This window comes from Perca fluviatilis, unplaced genomic scaffold, assembly GCF_010015445.1.
Source record: "Perca fluviatilis unplaced genomic scaffold, GENO_Pfluv_1.0 PFLUV_unplaced_scaf_14, whole genome shotgun sequence".
Classification (NCBI taxonomy): domain Eukaryota; kingdom Metazoa; phylum Chordata; class Actinopteri; order Perciformes; family Percidae; genus Perca; species Perca fluviatilis.
This window is the reverse complement of record NW_024375547.1, coordinates 1-21,608: the sequence shown is the minus strand read 5'-3', so window position 1 is coordinate 21,608 and position 21,608 is coordinate 1. Positions and strand designations below refer to the sequence as shown.

At 38.6% G+C, this 21,608-nt stretch overlaps 1 protein-coding gene across 3 annotated transcripts; it reads right to left on the bottom strand.

The window, feature by feature from the left end:
- Positions 1 to 900: 900 nt before the first annotated feature.
- Positions 901 to 21,358, bottom strand: LOC120555062 (mucin-5B-like). 3 transcript variants are annotated; one of them, XM_039793847.1, is made up of 9 exons: positions 3,582 to 3,653; positions 3,152 to 3,267; positions 2,871 to 2,910; positions 2,722 to 2,755; positions 2,550 to 2,603; positions 2,263 to 2,434; positions 1,842 to 1,945; positions 1,491 to 1,665; positions 901 to 1,062 (listed from the first exon to the last, which is right to left on the bottom strand). In XM_039793847.1, exons 3-9 carry the CDS (start codon positions 2,880 to 2,882, stop codon positions 969 to 971), a joined length of 645 nt encoding a protein of 214 aa, XP_039649781.1. In that variant the 5' UTR covers positions 2,883 to 2,910; positions 3,152 to 3,267; positions 3,582 to 3,653; the 3' UTR covers positions 901 to 968. The 3 variants fall into 3 exon arrangements, with proteins under 3 accessions (XP_039649781.1, XP_039649782.1, XP_039649783.1); XM_039793848.1 differs by having other exon boundaries at positions 3,152 to 3,270; positions 3,582 to 3,599; XM_039793849.1 differs by lacking the exons at positions 2,871 to 2,910; positions 3,152 to 3,267; positions 3,582 to 3,653 and adding an exon at positions 21,333 to 21,358.
- Between the last annotated feature and the right edge of the window lie 250 nt (positions 21,359 to 21,608).

Here is a 21,608-nt window from a genome sequence, read left to right as displayed (position 1 = left end):
TGCACTGGGTTTAATGTAGCTGGTTTAACAATAGGATAGATTGATGTATGAAGGAGTTTTTAAGTCTAATACGATTAAAAGAATGAACTCTAAAGAGTCTGTTTGAAGGCAGAAGCTGATATTCACTGTGCAAGACATGTAAACGGTCATTTGAAATATTTCTGGCTAGTCTAAGCATACTATTATTGTGAGCCTCCTGAAAGGAGTACACTGCAGGTAGTCCTGTAATCTTTGCGCAAATTTTAATCAGATTAAATAGCTTTGTTTTATTTTTAACTGAGAGGCTACTTAGCCAAGCAGTACTACAGTAAAGCATCATACTCTGAATTACTGATGTGAAAAAGAGATGATTTGACTGCCAGATGAAATCTATGAGAGGTCCATGAGAGATTGTCGTCTATCATGACACCCAAATATTTATAGACAGAGACTTGACTAATTTCTGAATTATGAATCTTCACTAGGGGCAGTTGACAGTTATGAGTTATTCCAAAAATGATGTCCTCTGTCTTCACAGTGTTAATAAGAGCATTGTTATCACACCACTTAACTAACCAATCCACATTGCCATATCAATTCATTTCTTACATGATTTCAAATTACTGGAAAGAAATGAGACTGATAAAGCACATAATCAGAGACTGATAAAGCACATACCAGCCTTTTATCAGTAAAGACACTTAGAATATGGTAGAAGTAAAACAATAATCTATGGCTGAATTCCATTTAAATGCATAGTCTTCAGGGTCCTGGCATCACATGCTGGCTCACTGGGATACTTTAATAGAACAGAGCCACCGTTACGGTTACACTTTCCTACATTAAAACGTCTGCTGTGAAAATTGCCTTTTATGATTCTTCTATCAGACACCATAAGTTATAAAGAAATGACAAGAAAAATCTGAGATAATTGAGAAATTTTATTAGATGAGTCTTATCCTTAGTAAGGTTTGCTGTGGAGTCTGGACTTAGCATGGGCACCCAAACCGAACTTTGTAGTCACGGCACAAGCCAGATTTCTGGTCCGTATTGCGGCAAACCAATCCCTCATTTTGATTGTAACTGAAAAATGATTCCAAACCGTTAATGATCAGTATGATATTTAGAGCAAGGAGACCATTGAAAGCAAAGAATTTTTTAACAGGGTACATGACAAAAACCATAAATTATTTGTTAACTATGATAAAAACATGCTCTAGTTTTATTCATTTGTCATTTTGTTTTTAATGTCAGTTGTAACTTCTATTCAAATGTGAAATGTTGCAGATATCCTATGAAAAGAAATTATGAATACCCATAAGTTGGGTTATTCCCATTTCTTACTCAGACCATTAAAAGCTGTTAGCCCAAGAATAAAGTAAAGCTCTGCTACATTTTAATGATTTGGAATCTTTGGGAAAGAGGTTGAGAAGTATTGATCTAATGTTGGGGTGTTTGTAGTAGATAGTACATTTAACGTTTCAAATTATTTTCCTATAAAAGCTACTTACATAAAGAAGGTCTGCCCTGTGGAGAGGGCTGGGGTCAATGTGTCAGTGGTAACAGCCTCAATGGACAGTGGGCTGTCACAGATTTGTCCTGGGTTTTCTGTCCTCAGGTTAGTCAAAGTCTCCCAGTCCCCTGTTCCACTGGGAGCGTCCCGGTTGTACCACTGGGTCCAGCACACTGCAAGGAACAATGAAAGAGACATGCTGGAGGGAAACTGCAGAGCCAAAACACCATTCTAAATAAATACTTGGGCACATATATAATGTAAGAGAAGGGGAAGTACGCATAGCCTACGATGTAGCCGATGAACCCTAAATCGAGCTTAACACTGCACATGAATGTTCAGACAGTACCTTTACAGAAAGAAGGGCAGCTGAAACGAACACTATAATCATTACACATCTTAATCCTGGGTTGGTCCTGGTTCCTGCAGACAAATCCTGTAGTGGTGTCACTTCTGAAAAAAGAAACAGTAGCATGCTAGTGGCATGGATCTAAGACAGAAAATTTCAGTCTGTCATCTTTCTGTTGGTCATTTGGTCCAGACTTTATTATCTTCATAATGATTGGCTGGATTACCATTAATGGACACTCCTGGTGCCTAGAGGATGGGCACTGATAGCACAGTCATTGTGAGCATGTTGGCAATAAAAATATGCTGAACTCAACAGGTACTCAAACACGTAGTAGCAATATCAATGCAAAACAATCAGTAGAATACAATATGAATCTTTGCATGAAAGCAGTCAAATTATTCATACTCTCAGTACTTACACATAAATCACATCACCTGCTGCAGCCACAGTGAGTCCAGATAGAGTTCTCGCCTCAATATCTACTGGTTTAGAGCAGATCTTTCCTGGGTACTCATTGCGAAGATCAGAGAGGGTTTCCCAGTCTCCAGTTCCAGAGGGGTCATCTCTGTCAAACCAGTCTGTCCAGCATCCTGGACCAAGGCATTTACGTTGAGATAAATTACCAACAAGACAACTTTTCAAAATACTGACTGGTTAAGTCTGTACTTTAAAATGTGAGAATTGGCAGTGAAAAGAATTTCTAACCTGGTTTAGGGAGTAAAACTAAGTCAGACCCTCTGGCTGTCTGCTGGTTGCTTTCTGGTAAAAGGTAATCAGAGAAGCTTTTGACTATTGTGACTGAGTACATTTGTGATTGTAGAGTCAAAATTGTAAATATGATCGTGACACTGGATTACAGTTATTGAGATGAACCTACCAAAGAACAATCCTGCAACAATGGCTACGCTCAGCTATTATAGACAAAAGAAAATAACTTAGGTTACAATCACAGACTATGGCACAGTGCTTATAAAGAACGCGTATATCCACAGAGAAAAATAAATATAACACAAAGTGATACATTACCAACTGGATCATGATTGCAGATAAAGAGGAGTCTTTAAACCTGTAGGAAACGCTTGCATTTAGGAATACATGTGTGCATTACCAAAGTAAGTTCAAGAGTTGCATGAAGTGGTATAAACATGCATTGACATGCATGTATAATATTTAACATCTATTTTAAAGACAAAAAAAAACACAAAAAAAAACACACATTTACCAAAATTACAGTTTATAATAACATACATTGTTAAATAAATATCCCTGAAATTACATTACAATCAAAATATTAATTATTAGGTTACCTCTGCAAAAATAAAGACACCCACGGGACTCCTCAGTTGAACGGTTGTGTGAACGTCTGTGTGGCGTATTGAGCCCGTCTCCTGTCCCTCTAAATACAGTTCTTGAAGATAATGACCTACTGACACAGGCAGTCACAGTTACAACACTGAAACAGGAACCATCCAAAGGAAACGATGCCCCATTCAAAAAACTAAACAAGATATGTTAGCACAATATTTCTCACATTCAAAATGGTTGAAAATCAATGTTTGGTGTGATGAAGCGGCTGAAGTCATAGCACTTCTTACGGACGTTGACTATCCCAGATTTGTTTGGGTTTAGCATTATATTCAGTTACAATTTAGATTCATTATTGGGTTAAAACAAAACACAACAGTAGTGTTAAGTTAGCGTATTGGTAAATGTCTGTTAGTTATTCTGTTTACTTACCACACCATGTGCTCCAGACAAAAGGAAAGGAGGAAATGCTGAGTCACTTCCTCTATTTATACTGGATGTGATGCGTCGTCGCCACCTGGGAATAACAGGGACCGCCCCATGATTACGTTGTTTTTCCAACTGCCAGCATTCACATGGTCGGGATGCGTGTTCTTATTCTTCTGTTATATTGCCGTTTGGCATAACAACTTGTTGCATGACTGCCACCAACTGTCGGGTGTAGCCTAGAGCATCTGGGGCCTGTTTCACAAAACCAAGATAAGGGATTAAGCCGGGATTTCCCAGTTATCCTGGATGAATTTAGCCTTGCTTCGGTTTCACGAAAGCAGAGGCACATAAATCACCATGGAGATTTATTCTGTACAGCTAGCCTGCTCCCGACCAGGCTAACAGCCAGGATTTATTTAATCCTGGAGCCTTTTCTGATCACCCAGCAGAGGTTTTACCTTATTGTTATCAGCCTGGATTAAAATACAACAGGTCCATATTGCTGTTCATTTAAGTACTGATATTATTTAAAGTTGTGACCATTATTTTCTTTAAATAATTATTCATGTGACAGTCATTGTTACTGTTATATTGCTGTATGAAGACTGCTGTTCACATATTGTTGTTAGAAGTTTGATGAATATATTATGGCAGTTGTTGAGATAATAAGAAAAGGCTGATAACATTTCAAATGTGTTTTAAATGAAGTCTGTTACTAAGGGCAATACATACAATGCTGTACATTTCTATAGTTGACCAATACCATTGAATTATTTTGGTTGATTAATTTTGTTTTAAATTCTTTAACAATAAAGGATCATGTTTGTTCCTCTTCCATGTACATTGTATTTGGCATTCTTAGCACACAATTTGTGTTGTCCAGTAAACTGGGACTATAATTTGGGAGGATATTACAATTTTAAGAACATATCCTAATTGTACAATCCTCCCAAATGATAGTCCAGTAACTATCTAGTGATGTAGGCTACTGTACATTCATGTAACAACAGGGAGAGGACACCTCAATGGTTTTTGACCTTATATATTGCTGGGGGGAAATAACTGATGAATATACTCTGTTACATTCATGTTTACAGTGTGCATGGAATTTATCACTTAATTATCTTTATAGTTTCTAGATTTTAGAGTCCAATTTCTTCAGTGTCTTTATTTTCTATGTCCATACATATGGGGGAGTAAGGCATATAATATGTAGAGAAGGAAACTCGTCCTCTATAAAAAAATACCAAACGCAAAAAAAAGTGTGGCAGATAATAGCGGACAGACTGAATGATAGTCTAAAATATACATTTATGAACTACTGCTCTTAACTGAAAGCATTCAATGAGTCACTGTCATTTGCAAAAACGAACAGTTGTACACTTTGCATTAAAAGCGAGCAGTGGAAGTTAATATGACTTAGGACATTTATATTGTAGCCCGTGAGAGAGAGAGGGAGAGGAACAGAGTGAAAGAGATATTTACGCATCATATTCTAGCGTTGTAGAAAATGGATCTTCATGGTAAATTTCCTGAGTAACATTATCTTCTGCTCACTTTTAAGGCAAAGAGTACAACTGTTAATTTGTGCAAATGATTAGTAGCCTAATCCTTGAATGGAATGATTATGACGGTTTCAGTTCAGAGCAGTGGTCAGATAATGTATATATTTAGGCTACAATTACGCATTCAGTCGGTCCGTGATCGTCTGCTACGCTTTCTCTCGCTTTTTCGTTACAGCGGCCGTGTTTCTTTTCTTTTCATACAAATAATGTGTTTCACGTCGTCATACTTCCACAAGAAGCTGCTGCTCACTCTGTATAAAGTATGTACAATGCGTATTCTCCATTTTGGCATCAGTAAATCTGTGATCGACCTCGCGGTCTTTTGAGGAAAGCCGTGGAAGCGCATCTATCTGAATGACTTCAGCCTGGCTCGACCTAGTCGCTCCTCCTCAGCCTGGCTTGGCCTTCGTGAAACGCACCAAGCCAGGATGCACAGATTAGACTAGGTCAAGCCTCGCTTTATCAGTTATCCTGGATTTAGATATTCTGCTTTTGTGAAACAGGCCCCAGGGGCCTGTTTCACAAAACCAAGATAAGGGATTAAGCCGGGATTTCCCAGTTATCCTGGATGAATTAAGCCTTGATTCGGTTTCACGAAAGCGGAGGCACATAAATCACCATGGAGATTTATTCTGTACAGCTAGCCTGCTCCTGACCAGGCTAACAGCCAGGATTTATTTAATCCTGGAGCCTTTTCTGATCACCCAGCACTGGTTTTACCCTATTGTTATTATCAGCCTGGATTAAAATACAGCAGGTGCATTTTGCTGTTTATTTAAGTACTGTTATTATTTAAAGTTGTGACCATTATTTTTTTTATTTATAATTATTCATGTGACAGTCATTGTTACTGTTATATTGCTGTATGAAGACTGCTGTTCATATTAGAAGTTTGATGATGGCAGTTGTTGAGATAATTAGAAAAGGCTGATAACATTTCAAATGTGTTTTAAATGAAGTCTGTTACTAAGGGCAATACATACAATGCTGTACATTTCTATAGTTGACCAATGCACCTTGAATCATTTTCGTTGATTCATTTTTTTTAAATTCTTTAACAATAAGCATCATGTTTGTTCCACTTTCATGTGCATTGTATTTGGCATTCTTAGCACACAATTTATGTTGTCCAGTAAACTGGGAATATAATTTGGGAGGATTGTACAATTTAAGAACATATCCTAATTGTACAATCCTCCTAAATTATAGTCTTAGTTCACTGGACCAGTACCTATCTGGTGATGTAGGCTACTGTACATTCATGTAATAACAGGGAGAGGACACCTCAATGGTTTTTGACCTTATATTTGGGGGGAAATAACTGATGAATATACTCTGTTCCATTCATGTTTACAGTGTGCATGGAATTTATCACTTAATTATCTTCATAGCTTCTAGATTTTAGAGTCCAATTTCTTCAGTGTCTTTATTTTCTATGTCCATATATACAGGGAGCAAGGCATATAATATGTAGAGAAGGAAACTCTGCCTCTATAAAAAATAAAAAAATGAAACGTGAGAAAAAGCGTGGCAGATAATAGCGGACCAACTGAAATATACATTTATGAAATACTGCTCTTAACTGAAACCATTCAATGAGTCACTGTCATTTGCAAAAACGAACAGTTGTACACTGTGCATTAAAAGCGAGCAGTGGAAGTTAATGACTTAGGAAACTTAAATTTTAGCCCATGAGAGAGAGAGGGAGGAACAGAGTGAAAGAGATATTTACGCTTCATATTCTAGCGTTGAAGAAAATTGATCTTCATTGTAAATTTCCTGAGTAACATTATCTTCTGCTTACTTTTAAGGCAAAGAGTACAACTGTTAATTTGTGAAAATGATTAGTAGCCTAATCCTTGAATGGAATGATTATGACGGTTTCAGTTCAGAGCAGTGGTCAGTTAATGTATATATTTAGGCTACAATTACGCATTCAGTCGGTCCGTGATCGTCTGCTACGCTTTCTCTCGCTGTTTCGTTACAGCGGCCGTGTTTCTTTTCTTTTTATACAAATAATGTGTTTCACGTCGTCATACTTCCACAAGAAGCTGCTGCTCACTCTGTATAAAGTATGTACAATGCGTATTCTCCATTTTGGCATCAGTAAATCTGTGATCGACCTCGCGGTCTTTTGAGGAAAGCCGTGGAAGCGCATCTATCTGAATTACTTCAGCCTGGCTCGACCTAGTCGCTCCTCCTCAGCCTGGCTTGGCATTCGTGAAACGCACCAAGCCAGGATGCACAGATTAGACTAGGTCAAGCCTCGCTTTATCAGTTATCCTGGATTTATATATTCTGCTTTTGTGAAACAGGCCCCAGGTGTGTGAAAACACGGAGGCCACAATAACAAAAGATTTTCTGCAGTTTTTCTTATGCGAGCATCCAAACAGCACATGGACAGGTGTTTGTTAGTGTTATCTGCAGGACAACGAATGGGAAAGGACACGGATAAGGTGTTGTTGTTTTTTACACATAGGCCTATTTATGAATAACTTGAAACATGTTATGTATATGTATGTTTCTTGGCAGAGGCGTTTGTCTACAATAAACACTTTATTGTCATTGAAATATTTTCAGTGAACCAAAGTCGCCTACATCAAACGTCAGTTGTCAACAACGCGTCACCAACTGGGAAACTCTGTTAGCAAAATCTAGCCCGAATTTCCCACCTCTGATTCCCACAGGAAGTGACGTGAATGGTGACGTTTTCACTGGAAAAAATGTTTTTCGCACGGAAAGTATGTTTTGTAATTTATTTGTTTTGCTTTCTGATTGTTTACATGAAATGGTTAAGTCCTAAAGAGACAAAGATAAATGTGTTTCTACACTTATGATTAGAATGTCAGATTGTTTACTACTTAGCGGTGGTGGGGAAAGGATTTCATACTTACCTGTAGATGATGAGAAGGCCTATTTAAGCAGTTGGCCTCGAGCAACTCTGGGGTTAACCCTTGTGTGGTCCTTCGTGTCACTTGTTTAGTTTATTTACTTTTCAAAGGGTTTTTATTCAAAATAGATTCATTTCAGTTCAGTTCATTTAATTTCAGTTCATTTCAGTTCATTTCACACATTTTAAGGCAACGTTCTGCGTCCGCGTTGTGCTCCGGGTCTGTTTGGACCCTCATGTGTATCATTTCACGTCAACACAGCGCCCGGCCGAGCCTTTTGGGGGCCCTAAGCAAAATTTGAGGCTTTCGGCCCCCTACCTCGAGAGTCACCTGTGCTTGACTATTATTGACACAAAATATCACGCTATACTTTTACATTATAAATGAATACAGGTAGGTTTATGAACTACTGTCCCCCTGGGCACCGATGCATAAGGACCTTCCCCCTACTCTATTTGTGCAAAAGTGGATGCAAACGGTGAGGGGTGTGTCGGGGGTGCTCCCCCAGAAAATTTTGAATTTGGTAGATGTGATTTCCTGTATTCTGGTGCATTTTGGGGATGGTCAGCTGGAGAAGGGCAATACCTAAATTTGTTCAGATTCATAGCCTTTTGCTTTTTGATTTATTAAGGTAGTGACTTCACCCAACTACTTGGGCTTCAGGGCCAAACAATACTGATATACTCTGTGTTATTAGGAAGTAGGGCTGGGCGATATGGCCTCAAAAAAATGATTTTTTCACAAAGAATCTGATTCATGATTTAAATCGAAGCCCCCCCCCCCACACACACACTTAAAATTAATCTGCAGATGACAAATAAATGACAACACACACAGGGCATGTATACCTTTATGATTATTCATGCCAATTTTATGTAAATATTGGTTTGAGTGTTTTCCCTATCATTGTATTGGGGGGGGGACCCTCTGTGAAAGAGTGACAAAATGATATTATGCTATATATTCAACAAATTATATAATAATGCTATATATATATTTAACAACACTAAACGGATGCGTGAGATAAAGCTGTTTTCACACATACAGGTAATTCACTTCTCATTCCTCAGTAAAAGTTCAATTCATTTTAACTTTAGTCGGCACCTACCTGCCCTATTTTCACCTGTTGCTGAGTAACGTACATTAACATGACATGGTACTCTGCTTACTCTGTCAGCTGCCACTCACTTTGAAATAACAAAGTTTTGCATCAAATCACATCTTATACAAACTTGTATAAACTTTGTCACAGTGTTGGATTTTTCACAGTCGGGCGAGAGCAACATATGGTTTTCAACTTCTTTGGTATTTAGAAGTTTCAATGAAAGTTTTAAAGAAAGGTCTGTAGATTAGCCTGAGTATGGGGCAACTTGAGGGCGTGTGAGAATGAACTAAAAGTTGCTAGCTGCAAAATCAAATCAATGAAGCTAAAATATGCTACAAAGCTGCTTAAAGCTGAGGGAAACCGCAGTCAGGTGATAACTCACTGGTGGATTATCACAGTGACTCCTTTCGCACTGTTTATGTAAGGATATTGATAAGTGCAGCTTTAAAAAGAAATACTACTCAAAGATCAAAGATCAATTTACCTCCAAATACAGTGCCTTGCGAAAGTATTCGGCCCCCTTGAACGTTTCGACCTTTTGCCACATTTCAGGCCTCAAACATAAAGATATAAAACTGTAATTTTTTGTGAAGAATCAACAACAAGTGGGTCCCAATTATGAAGTGGAACGAAATTCATTGGCTATTTCAAACTTTTTTAACAAATAAAAACTGAAAAAGTGGCGTGCAAAATTATTTAGGCCCTTTTACTTTCGCGCAGCAAACTCTCTCCTGAAGTTCAGTGAGGATCTCTGAATAATCCAATGTTGACCTAAATGACTAATGATGATAAATAGAATCCAGCGGGTGTAATCAAGTCTCCGTATAAATGCACCTGCTCTGTGATAGTCTCAGAGGTCCGTGTAAAAGCGCAGAGAGCATCATGAAGAACAAGGAACACACCAGGCAGGTCAGAGATACTGTTGTGGAGAAGTTTAAGCCGGATATGGATACCAAAAAGATTTCCCAAGCTTTAAACATCCCAAGGAGCACTGTGCAAGCGATAATATTGAAATGGAAGGAGTATCAGACCACTACAAATCTTACGAAGACCCGGCCGTCCCTCTAAACTTTCAGCTCATACAATGAGAAGACTGATCAGAGATGCCAGCCAGAGGCCCATGATCACTCTGGATGAACTGCAGAGATCTACAGCTGAGGTGGGAGACTCTGTCCATAGGACAACAATCAGTCGTATACTGCACAAATCTGGCCTTTATGGAAGAGTGGCAAGAAGAAAGCCATTTCTTAAAGATATCCATAAAAAGTGTCGTTTAAAGTTTGCCAAAAGCCACCTGGGAGACACACCAAACATGTGGAAGAAGGTGCTGTGGTCAGATGAAACCAAAATCGAACTTTTGGGCAACAATGCAAAACGTTATGTTTGGCGTAAAAGCAACACAGCTCATCACCCTGAACACACCATCCCCACTGTCAAACATGGTGGTGGCAGCATCATGGTTTGGGCCTGCTTTTCTTCAGCAGGGACAGGGAAGATGGTTAAAATTGATGGGAAGATGGATGGAGCCAAATACAGGACCATTCTGGAAGAAACCCTGATGGAGTCTGCAAAAACCTGAGACTGCGGAGGGACGGAGATTTGTCTTCCAACAAGACAATGATCCAGAACATAAAGCAAAATCTACAATGGAATGGTTCACAAATAAACATATCCAGGTGTTAGAATGGCGCAAGTCAAAGTCCGGACCTGAATCCAATCGAGAATCTGTGGAAAGAACTGAAAACTGCTGTTCACAAACGTTCTCCATCCAACCTCACTGAGCTCGAGCTGTTTTGCAAGGAGGAATGGGCAAAAATGTCAGTCTCTCGATATGCAAAACTGATAGAGACATACACCCAGCGATCTTACAGCTGTAATCGCAGCAAAGGTGGCGCTACAAAGTATTAACTTAAGGGGGCTGAATAATTTTGCACGCCCAATATTTCAGTTTTTTATTTGTTTAAAAGGTTTGAAATATCCAATAAATTTCGTTCCACTTCATGATTGTGTCCCACTTGTTGTTGATTCTTCACAAAAAATTACAGTTTTATATCTTTATGTTTGAGGCCTGAAATGTGGCAAAAGGTCGAAAAGTTCAAGGGGGCCGAATACTTTCGCAAGGCACTGTAACTGTATTGCATGCAAATACAAGGGGATGCATAAAAAGATGCATGTGGTACACAACATGTTTAAAAACATATCCTGTTTCAAAATTCTCTGTTTGCAGCATTTCAGCTTCTTCTTCAATAAATCATATCCCCAATACGGCAAAAACATGTTGTGGAGGTCCACATTCTCATGGATGGATGGATGGATGGATATAAGGGCTTTAGACTGTTTAGCTGAAACTTATGATGATAATGAACATTTAGAACTGGAGCGGTGGATGGATGACAGCTGAAACTGCACAGCTGCTGCAGAAAATGCCATAATCCAGACAGAAATGTGGCTGCCTCTTGCAGTTAAAGGCAGCTGTCATGCTATCTCTGCAATTATGAAACCAACACTGTTCTTTTTATTCATGCAGATAACAAACTGCCCTAAAATGTGCCTGATACAGACTGAATGAATGAGGAAATGAAAGAGCGCTGTCAGAGGGAGACTGTCAGAGGGAGAAGACGGTTTATTATAGAAAACCTGCTCCCGACCAGGTGAGGTTCACAGGCTCAGTTACCATAGTAACTGACTCTGAGGTTAAGTTACCTCTCTCTCTGAAATGGGCTGGAGTTACCAATCTCTCTCTCAGGTTTGATTAACCTCCCTTTCTGAAACGGAAAACCCCAGACTTTCCCTCATCTCAGGATTGACAAACTGAAAGTTTTCACTAAACCTGCTTTCTGAAACGGACCCCTGGGGCCTCATTTATAAAACTGTGCGTATAGATTCTATTCTGAAAGATTTCGTGCGCCAAAAAGTCAGAATTTTCGTACGCAATAACAAAACTCCAATTTACAACACCTTGCGCGCACAAACCGGCACGCACTATTCTCGCATTATTAATGGACGTGCTACCTTATGCGGTCCTGCACGAGCCTCACGCTCCTCCCAAGGTCGTCCCATATTTGTCCTAATAAGGTCCATGTTAATCAATCAATGAATATAGCAGCCTTTTAAAGAAGCCCTTGATGACCAATCTTGAAACGGAAAAATGGGGAAAAACACAATTCAGTGATCGTGAGATCGATGTGCTCCTAACAGAGGTAGAACATCGAAACAAAATCCTGTTTGGAAGCCTTAACCCTTGTGTGGTGTTCATATTTTTGTCACACGGCCTTAATTTAACCTTATACATTTCAGACATATAAGAAACTCTCTTACCATTGAGGCATCAAATACCTACTTAAGTGCAATAATTGTTCCACACTTTTTGTAATGCATGACAAGTTGGTCTCAAGCAGGTAAGACAGCCTTAAGACCACTTGAATCATTATATAAAATATATTCATAATGCTCTCGTCCTCCATAAAAAAATGTATTACGCTAACCTCAGAAAAAAAAGAGCGTTACTCAGTCAGCCACTAGAGGAGAGTGCAATATTCCCAATCGCAAAAATTCATTAGGGAAATCATCCTTTTCTTTTGGGGCCATAAGTCAGTGGAATACTCTCCTCACACATCTCATTATGTGTACAAATCCTCAAACCTTTTCGAGTTTGACAAAAGCATGGATACTGTCACAACAAAATTGCACACATTTATGAGGTGTGTGTGTGCCTCAGCGGTCCAATGGAAGGTGTGTGTGTGTGTGTGTGTGTGTTGGGAGATATAAGGATTTTGAGTGCATGGCTTTGTTGGTGTGGGGTGTGGGGGGGTGGGTTGGTTTTAGGAAGGGGGAACAATTGTTGTTGTAAAATTGTATATTTTAATGTTTTGTATTTCACTTGCATGGCATTTTGATTGTGTTAATGACCTGTTAAGGGACTACGGGCGGAAAATAGCACTTGTACAACCTGGCATAACGCATCTCTCCTTGTTCTTATACAAGGTTAATGTTAACTTGGGCATTGTCCCTGTTTTAAATAAAATGAATTTGAATACTAAACAGATTTAAAACAAGGAAATTCCATTATAAAAAAGGTAAAAAATAGAAACAAGATTTTTGATCATTATTGGTGCTTATTTCTTAGAACTTAATGAAAGTGGTGGTGAAAGTGCTTGAAATTTAACAATTTTGTAACTTTGTGTGGGAATAGCAGGTGCAGAAAGACAGACAACACAGCTTCATTTTTAATACATCTTCTGAGGTCAGTGCTGTGCCGCGACAGAAACACTTATTTGGTCTGGAAGACAATGACTTTTCGGAGACTTTGCAGTAGCTAGTTACAGTTTTTACCTATCCCGCTACACGTTTTTGCAGAATTTGGCTCATTATGTCAAAACTCTACACACAAGCCAATCAGACAAAGCAGTTGGGGATTAACAACTCACATATATGCCAAAATCAAAACTTGACAAAATGAAATTCTTGCAACGAAATCATACACACAAGCACCATTTGAATTACTCTTTCATATAAGCAGCAACACACTAACGGGCTTTATATAAAACACTGCAGTCTTTGTGTTTCTATTCTTATTGTCATTTTCTCAGACTCAGTCTTCTGTAAAAACTCAAAAGTAGAATTTCTGCAGTAATCAAACGAAGCTTGCGTTACAAAAAAACAGCATTCTTACAGAAATTAAGAAAAATAAAATCACAAATCATCAAATTTAGCAACTAAAAAAACTTGTGTTGTGTGTGTGTGTGTGTGTGCGTGCGTGCGTGCGTGTGTGTGTGGTGGGGGGGGTTCCCGCCTTCTGTTCGGATCTGGCCACAAGACCTCGTCAACATCACAGGCGATGTCTCTTCCACGTCCGACTCCTCTCTCTCTCTGTCCTCCTCTTACTCTGACTCTCTTTGCCTCCATGCTTGCGAAGTTCTCAAAACGGCTTACCTGAGGCTTATTTGTAGTGCTAAAGCTCAGACCGATTGGTGTTCTGTTTTCTGTGCAAGTGTTTTCAGGTGTGTATGTAAGTGCCTACAATTGCCAAATGAGTTTAGCATTTTGAACAGAATGTTTTCCCAATGACAATAGGAGATTTGGTTTTTGAACAAAGTGTCTAATGTAAGAAAAGGTGTGTAGTTTTGTAGAATTGTTGATAATGTGCTTAAGCTATGGTTACACTGTGTTCGAGGTATGCTACAAGAAGTTTAGGTATTAAAGCTTTGGTCTAAGCATTAGTTTTTAGTGTGTATGCAATGGGCAAAAACTGTGGCGATAAATCCATCTGAACGGCTATTTAGTCATCGTTCTGTATATAAAAAATGAAACCATACCAAATAATTTCCAATAAGGGAAGAAGTTCCACTCTCGTTAATTCCGGCTTCTGAACTGGTTGCAGTTCCACCAGAGTTCCATATAGGGGCGCACACAGGCCAGTGCAGAATGAATGGGGCTCTATGGAGCTATACCCCTCAAAATCCATTTTTGTAATGATATAACTCTTTGTCTAGTAATTGGAATGTTGCATTTGAAAGGGGAGGCTATGAAAATTACACTGCTGGGTGTTAGATTTTTTTTAAAGTGGCGTTTTTGTTCTTTTTACAGTTTTTCTCGATTGTTTTACACATTTTCTGAAAGCATGCCTTATAATCTCAGAGGTCCGTTTCAGAAATCAGGTTTAGTGAAAACTCTGAGTTTGTTAACCCTGAGATGAGGGAAACTCTGGGTTTTCCATTTCAGAAAGAGAGGTAACTTAACGCTTAGGTCAGTTGCTATGGTAACTGAGTCTGTGAACCTTAACCTGGTCGGGAGCAGGTTTTCTTCTCAGAAACCTCGAGTTTGTCTCAGGTTTCTTCTCACCTTTCCTCATTCATTCATTAAGTCTGTATCAGGCACATTTTAATGCAGTTTGTTATCTGCATGAATAAAAAAACGTATTGGTTTATGTTAGGCAGATTATAAAACTTTTTTTTCTCAAACATGTCATGTCCTTTTGTCGACAATCCTCTTGATGAAAAAAGCTGTATTAATTCACAGAGTTTACGGCGGAGATGATATTGAGTCCCGACTAGATGTATTTTCATTTCCACATAACCGATTTAAGAGGTATTTTTTTCACAGTCCATTAGATACGTAGATACCTTATCCGTCCTCATATCACTAACATCCACCATCGTGGACAGGCTTTAACATCCCAGCAGATTCTTTGGCCGTGCATTACGTTTTTTGCAAACGGCAGTTTTCTTTATAACATCGGGCGCAGATTATAGCTCTACGGTAATAGTAAAGCCACTGTATGCAGAGCCGTCAGAAAAGTGTAACTCGGTCTGAAACGTTTTGTAGTGTTCCCTGGACACAAACCAGTGAGAGCCATTAAAAGAAATAAATGATTATACATTATAGTTCTGTTAATGATCATGGTGCTGCAGACTCGAGCAGCAATTTACTCCCCACACCTCTCTCTTTGCAGCAGCAGCAGCTGTCTTTGTTTTTTAACCAAATGCACGTTCAAACTCGCTGTTTGTGCGCATGAGTATTTCCGCCGACCCGTTTTGTTTGTGGTTGTTACCATGGTGAATCGTAGTATCATGGCTCCATTCAAGCTGCCTTTTTATTGTGGTGGTGCACGTGCGTGAACATACTCTGAGTTGATTGAACCAACGCATATCAGCTGTTCTGGAACTGAAAACTCAGACTTTCCCATCTCAGGGTAAATCAACTCAGACATCAGGGTTACACTCAGTTTGTTAAACCTCCTTCCTGAAACGGACCCCATAACTCTACACACACAAATCAAAAAACACACACATGGGCAAAACCCTTCAATTCTACTGCAAAATGAAACTTTACATTCAAAACTATGTTATTTCTTCTCAAATGGTATTTTGTTTTCAAATGACACACACAAACCATCATATGAATATACATTTATAAGATCCACTTCAACACTGATGTGCTCAATGTAAAACACTATGATGAATGGAAAACACTTCTCCATTCGTCGTAATAACTTAGGCCTTTTTTTTGTTCAGTGTTACACTTACCACAGACAGTACATACATAAGTGTGTTGTAAAATATTTGAGAATAGTTTTTATACTCAGAACACACAAATACACGGTAACAAATAGATTGAATTTTTCCCACAAAAACAATGTACACAGTGTACATCCCAACCAATACAAAGTTGCACATACAGTGGTCTACTTACAAAACAACAGAAGAATTTACTGTATACATAAAAAAAAAAAAAAAACCTATGCTGCATCCTCTCTTGTTTCGGTCTGGCCACAGCACCTCATCCACATCACAAGCAATGTTTTCCCTGGCCAAGCAGCGGGGGAAATATCGCCTAGCATAGCGAATCCAGCCATGAAAAGCATCAACTGCTATATCTCCACATAGCTTGGAGAAGGGGTATACGCGTATGTGGATTTCGGTCATACACTTTCCATCTGCAGGCAGAAAAAAATTCTCCAAAACAGAAGAGCAGCTCACCTGTTGCCCTTTTATGCTAAAGCTCTGATTGCTCATTGTAAAACTGTGTGACAGGTGTATGCCCATGTGATGAATCAGTGTGCATATTTGAATGGCAGTGTGTTCCTTGTGAAAACAATAGACTTTCTTCATGAAAATTGTGCCAAATGCAGAGAATTGTGTGTAGTGTTTTGAAAAGAACTGTGTTTTAGAACTGCAATTTGAGTATAAACAGGAATTGTGCTTGTAGTTTAGCAGAATTGGTTCAGGGGGTTGGTGCATGAGTTACATGTTGTGGTCATTGTGTCTCAAGTACCAGTATTTGTGTGTAAACAATTGAGAAAAACTGTAAAATGTCAATGACGTTTTCCTCTCTCGAGGCATCGACAACACAGCTGACAGGTTAGGCTCTCCCCGTCAATATACTACTAGAAAGAGGTTTGCTAATGTTTCAAAGACCACGCCGAAATATTCACTCTGACATTCTGGTTCTGCTTTGGATGCCTAGTACTTGTTCATTCAACTTTCGACCTATAATCCATGTCGAACTTGCAAAACTACAATCAAATCTGAGATTTCTCAACGACAAATTTAGCAGTCTAGCTCGCAGTAGAGTCCCATTCATTTTGCACTGGACCGTGATCACCCCCAGTGGAACTTCAACCAAATTCGGTACAATGGGGCTGAATAGGGAGTGGAAAGGCTTTCCGTAGACCGGCTTTGACCATACTCGCTCCATTCGGTCCAGTATCGAAGATGGCAAGATGGAAGATTAGTCAGCCTATAGAAACTCCTAGCATGAGTGACTTGTATCGGCCCCTGAGGCTGAAATTAGTGCGATTTGGCCTTCTGATGTCTAACAGCAGGCAGAAAATGAATTAGAGATTACACAGCTAACATTTTTGGATAAGGCAAATGGACTTTTCTAGGAAAAAAAAAAAAACAAAACTAAAGTTTTATATTTTCATTAGTTACAGAGTTTATTTCTGTTTCCCCAACACCTAGAACACTCTCCAAAAGCCAAAAGATTTAAATACATTTCTGTGACAGTTCATTTCTGTTTAGTCTTTTCTTTTGTCTGTATAGTCCTAACAATATACATTCATGTGGCATCCCTGCAGCATACATATCCTGAGAGCCCAGGTTCTCCTGGAAATAAATGATGTATATAACTTGATTGTGCATCACAGGGTTGAGGTTATACAAAGCGAGACCAGGCTAACCAAAGATGGGAAAAAATGGCTTAGACCTCAGGGTTCAAAACAAATTCACAAAAATAGCATTTTATAATATAAACTGTTAAATATCTATGAAATTACATGGAATTCAAAATATTAAGTTCAGAAGAGACATCCTGTTACCTCTGCGAAAAACAAGACTTGCCTACGACACACACAAATCTCTGTGTGCCTTATGTAAACTTCTCTCTACTTAAATACAGTTCTAGAAGATACTGACATACTGACCCAGGTAATAAGTCATGCAAACTGGAACCACCCAACCTAGGGGCAGCAGAACAAGCTGTAAACTATGGGTGGAAATCTCCAGAGGTCCCACAATGTTATTACTGGAAAAAGTAACAAACTAAAATGCTAAATTGTGAGGCTAATCCCTGCCAGTTCTGCTTATCCTGTTGGGATTTGACACTAAATGAAATCCGTTCCCAGCATCTGTTGAAAACCCATACATCTGCATGCTCACACATAAATCATAACTCCATGCAAGCATATTACTGATACAACTTTATTGTCAGCCAAAGGCTGAAATTCTTGTACATCCCTGGGTAGCTCGTTCAAAAACATCCAAACATACATAAGATTAATACCACCAACAACATACATGAGACATTACCACAAATGACAACCTCAAAAAGGAAACAAAGAAAACATATGTAACAATACATGACATTAACATACACACAGACAGAGTCTTGGAGATGTATATCCCTGCAATAAATATTGCACTGGGTTTTAATGTAGCTGGTTTAACAATAGGATAGATTGATGTATGAAGGAGTTTTAAGTCTAATACGATTAAAGAATGAACTCTAAAGGAGTCTGTTTGAAGGCAGAAGCTGATATTCACTGTGCAAGACATGTAGCGGTCATTTGAAATATTTCTGGCTAGTCTAAGCATACTATTATTGTGAGCCTCCTGAAAGAGTACACTGCAGTAGTCCTGTAATCTTTCTGCAAATTTTAATCAGATTAAATAGCTTTGTTTTATTTTTTAACTGAGGGGCTACTTAGCCAAGCAGTACTACAGTAAACATCATACTCTGAATTACTGATGTGAAAAAGAGATGATTTGACTGCCAGATGAAATCTATGAGAGGTCCATGAGAGATTGTCGTTTCATGACACCCAAATGTTATAGACAGAGACTTGACTAATTTCTGAATTATGAATCTTCACTAGGGGCAGTTGACGGTTATGAGTTATTCAAAATGATGTCCTCTGTCTTCACAGTGTTAATAAGAGCATTGTTATCACACCACTTAACTAACCAATCCACATTGCCATATCAATTCATTTCTTACATGATTTCAAATTACTGGAAAGAAATGAGACTGATAAAGCCATAATCAGAGACTGATAAAGCACATACCAGCCTTTTATCAGTAAAGACACTTAGAATATGGTAGAAGTAAAACAATAATCTATGGCTGAATTCCATTTAAATGCCATATCTTCATCTGCATCACATGCTGGCTCATGGGATACTTTAATAGAACAGACCACCCGTTTGTTACACTTTCCTACATTAAAGCGTCTGCTGTGAAAATTGCCTTTTATGATTCTTCTATCGCACCATAAGTTATAAAGGAAATGACAAGAAAAATCTGAGATAATTGAAATTTTTATTAGATGAGTCTTATCCTTAGTAAGGTTTGCTGTGGAGTCTGGACTTAGCTGGCACCCAAACCGAACTTTGTAGTCCACACACAACCAGATTTCTGGTCTGTTACGGAAACCAATCCCCTCATTTTGATTGTAACTGAAAAATGATTCCAAACCGTTAATGATCAGTATGATATTTAAGAGCAAGGAGACAGCAAAGAATTTTTTAACAGGGTACATGACAAAACCATAAAATTATTTGTTAACTATGATAAAAACATGCTCTAGTTTTTTTGTCATTTTGTTTTTAATGTCAGTTGTAACTTCTATTCAAATGTGAAATGTTTGCAGATATCGAAAAGATTATGAATACCCATAAGTTGGGTTATTCCCATTTCTTACTCAGACCATTAAAAGCTCTTGTGCAAGAATAAAGAGTAGGCTCTGCTACATTTTAATGATTTGGAATCTTTGGGAAAGAGGTTGAGAAGTATTGATCTAATGTTGGGGTGTTTGTAGTAGATGGTACATTTCGTTTCAAATTATTTTTCCTATAAGCTACTTACATAAAAGGTCAATACAGTGAGAAGGGGTGGGTCATGTGTGTGGTAACTCAATGAGTGTTCACATTTGTCCTGGGTTTTCTATTTATCAAGTCCTCTCCCCCTGTTCCACTAGGAGCTCGGATTACCACTAGGTCCAGCACACTGCAAGGAACAATGAAAGACATGCTGGAGAAACTGCAGGCCAAAACACCATTCTAAATAAATACCCGAGGCACACTTATATAATGTAGAGAAGGGGGAAGTGCAGCATAGCCTCCGATGTAGCCGATGAACCTAAATCGAGCTTAACACTGCACATGAATGTTCAGACAGTACCTTTACAGAAAGAAGGGCAGCTGAAGCGAACACTATAATCATTACACATCTTAAATCCTGGGTTGGTCCTGGTTCCTGCAGACCAAATCCCTGTAGTGGTGTCACTTCTGAAAAAAGAAACAGTAGCATGCTAGTGGCATGGATCTAAGACAGAAAATTTCCAGTCTGTCATCTTTCTGTTGGTCATTTGGTCCAGACTTTATTATCTTCATAATGATTAGCTGGATTACCATTAATGGACACTCCTGTGCCCTAGAGGATGGGCACTGATAGCACAGTCTGTGAGTATGTTGGCAAAATATGCTGAACTCAACAGGTACTCAAACCCGTAGTATAATATCAATGCAAACAATCGTAGTGCAATATAGAATCTTTGCTGTAAGCAGTCAAATTATTCATACTCTCGCAGTACTTACACATAATCCATCACCTGCAGCCACAGTGAGTCAGATAGAGTTCTAGCCTCAATATCTACTGGTTTAGAGCAGATCTTTCCTGGGTACTCATTGCGAAGATCAGAGAGGGGTTTCCCAGTCTCCAGTTCAGAGGGTCATCTCTGTCCAACCAGTCTGTCCACCCGCATCCTACCCAAAGCATTTACGTTGAGATAAAATTACCAACAAGACAACTTTTTCAAAATACTGACTGGTTAAGTCTGTATGGTGAGAATTGGCAGTGAAAAGAATTTCTAACCTGGTTTAGGGGAAGTAAAAACTAAGTCAGACCCTCTGGCTGTCTGCTGTTTGCTTTCTGGTAAAAGGTAATCAGAGAAGCTTTTTGACTATTGTGACTGAGTACATTTGTGATTGTAGAGTCAAAATTGTAAATATGATCGTGACACTGGATTACAGTTATTGAGATGAACCTACCAAAGAACAATCCTGCAACAATGGCTACCTCACTTTATAGACAAAAAGAAATAGCTTAGGTTACAATGCAGACTATGGCACAGTGCTTATAAAACAAGCAGCATATATCACAGAGAAAATAAATATAACACAAGGTGATGCAGTACCAACTGGATCATGATTGCAGATAAAGGAGTCTTTTAAACCTGTAGGAAGCGCTTGCATTTAGGAATACATGTGTGCATTACCAAAGTAAGTTCAAGAGTTGCATGAAGTGGTATAAGCATGCATTTGATGCATGTATAATATTTAACATCTATTTTAGAGACAAAAAAAACACAAAAAAAACACACATTTACCAAAATTACAGTTTATGCTTATACATTGTTAAAAAATAAATATCCCTGAAATTACATTACAATAAAATAATATTAATTATTAGG

Coding starts and splice junctions, on each gene's coding strand:
- LOC120555062 (XM_039793849.1), bottom strand. Junction 2,604..2,721: donor TGTTGCAGGATTGTTCTTTG/GTAGGTTCATCT, acceptor ACCTTTTACCAG/AAAGCAACCAGCAGACAGCC. Junction 1,946..2,262: donor GCAGGTGATGTGATTTATGT/GTAAGTACTGAG, acceptor TTCTTTTTTCAG/AAGTGACACCACTACAGGAT.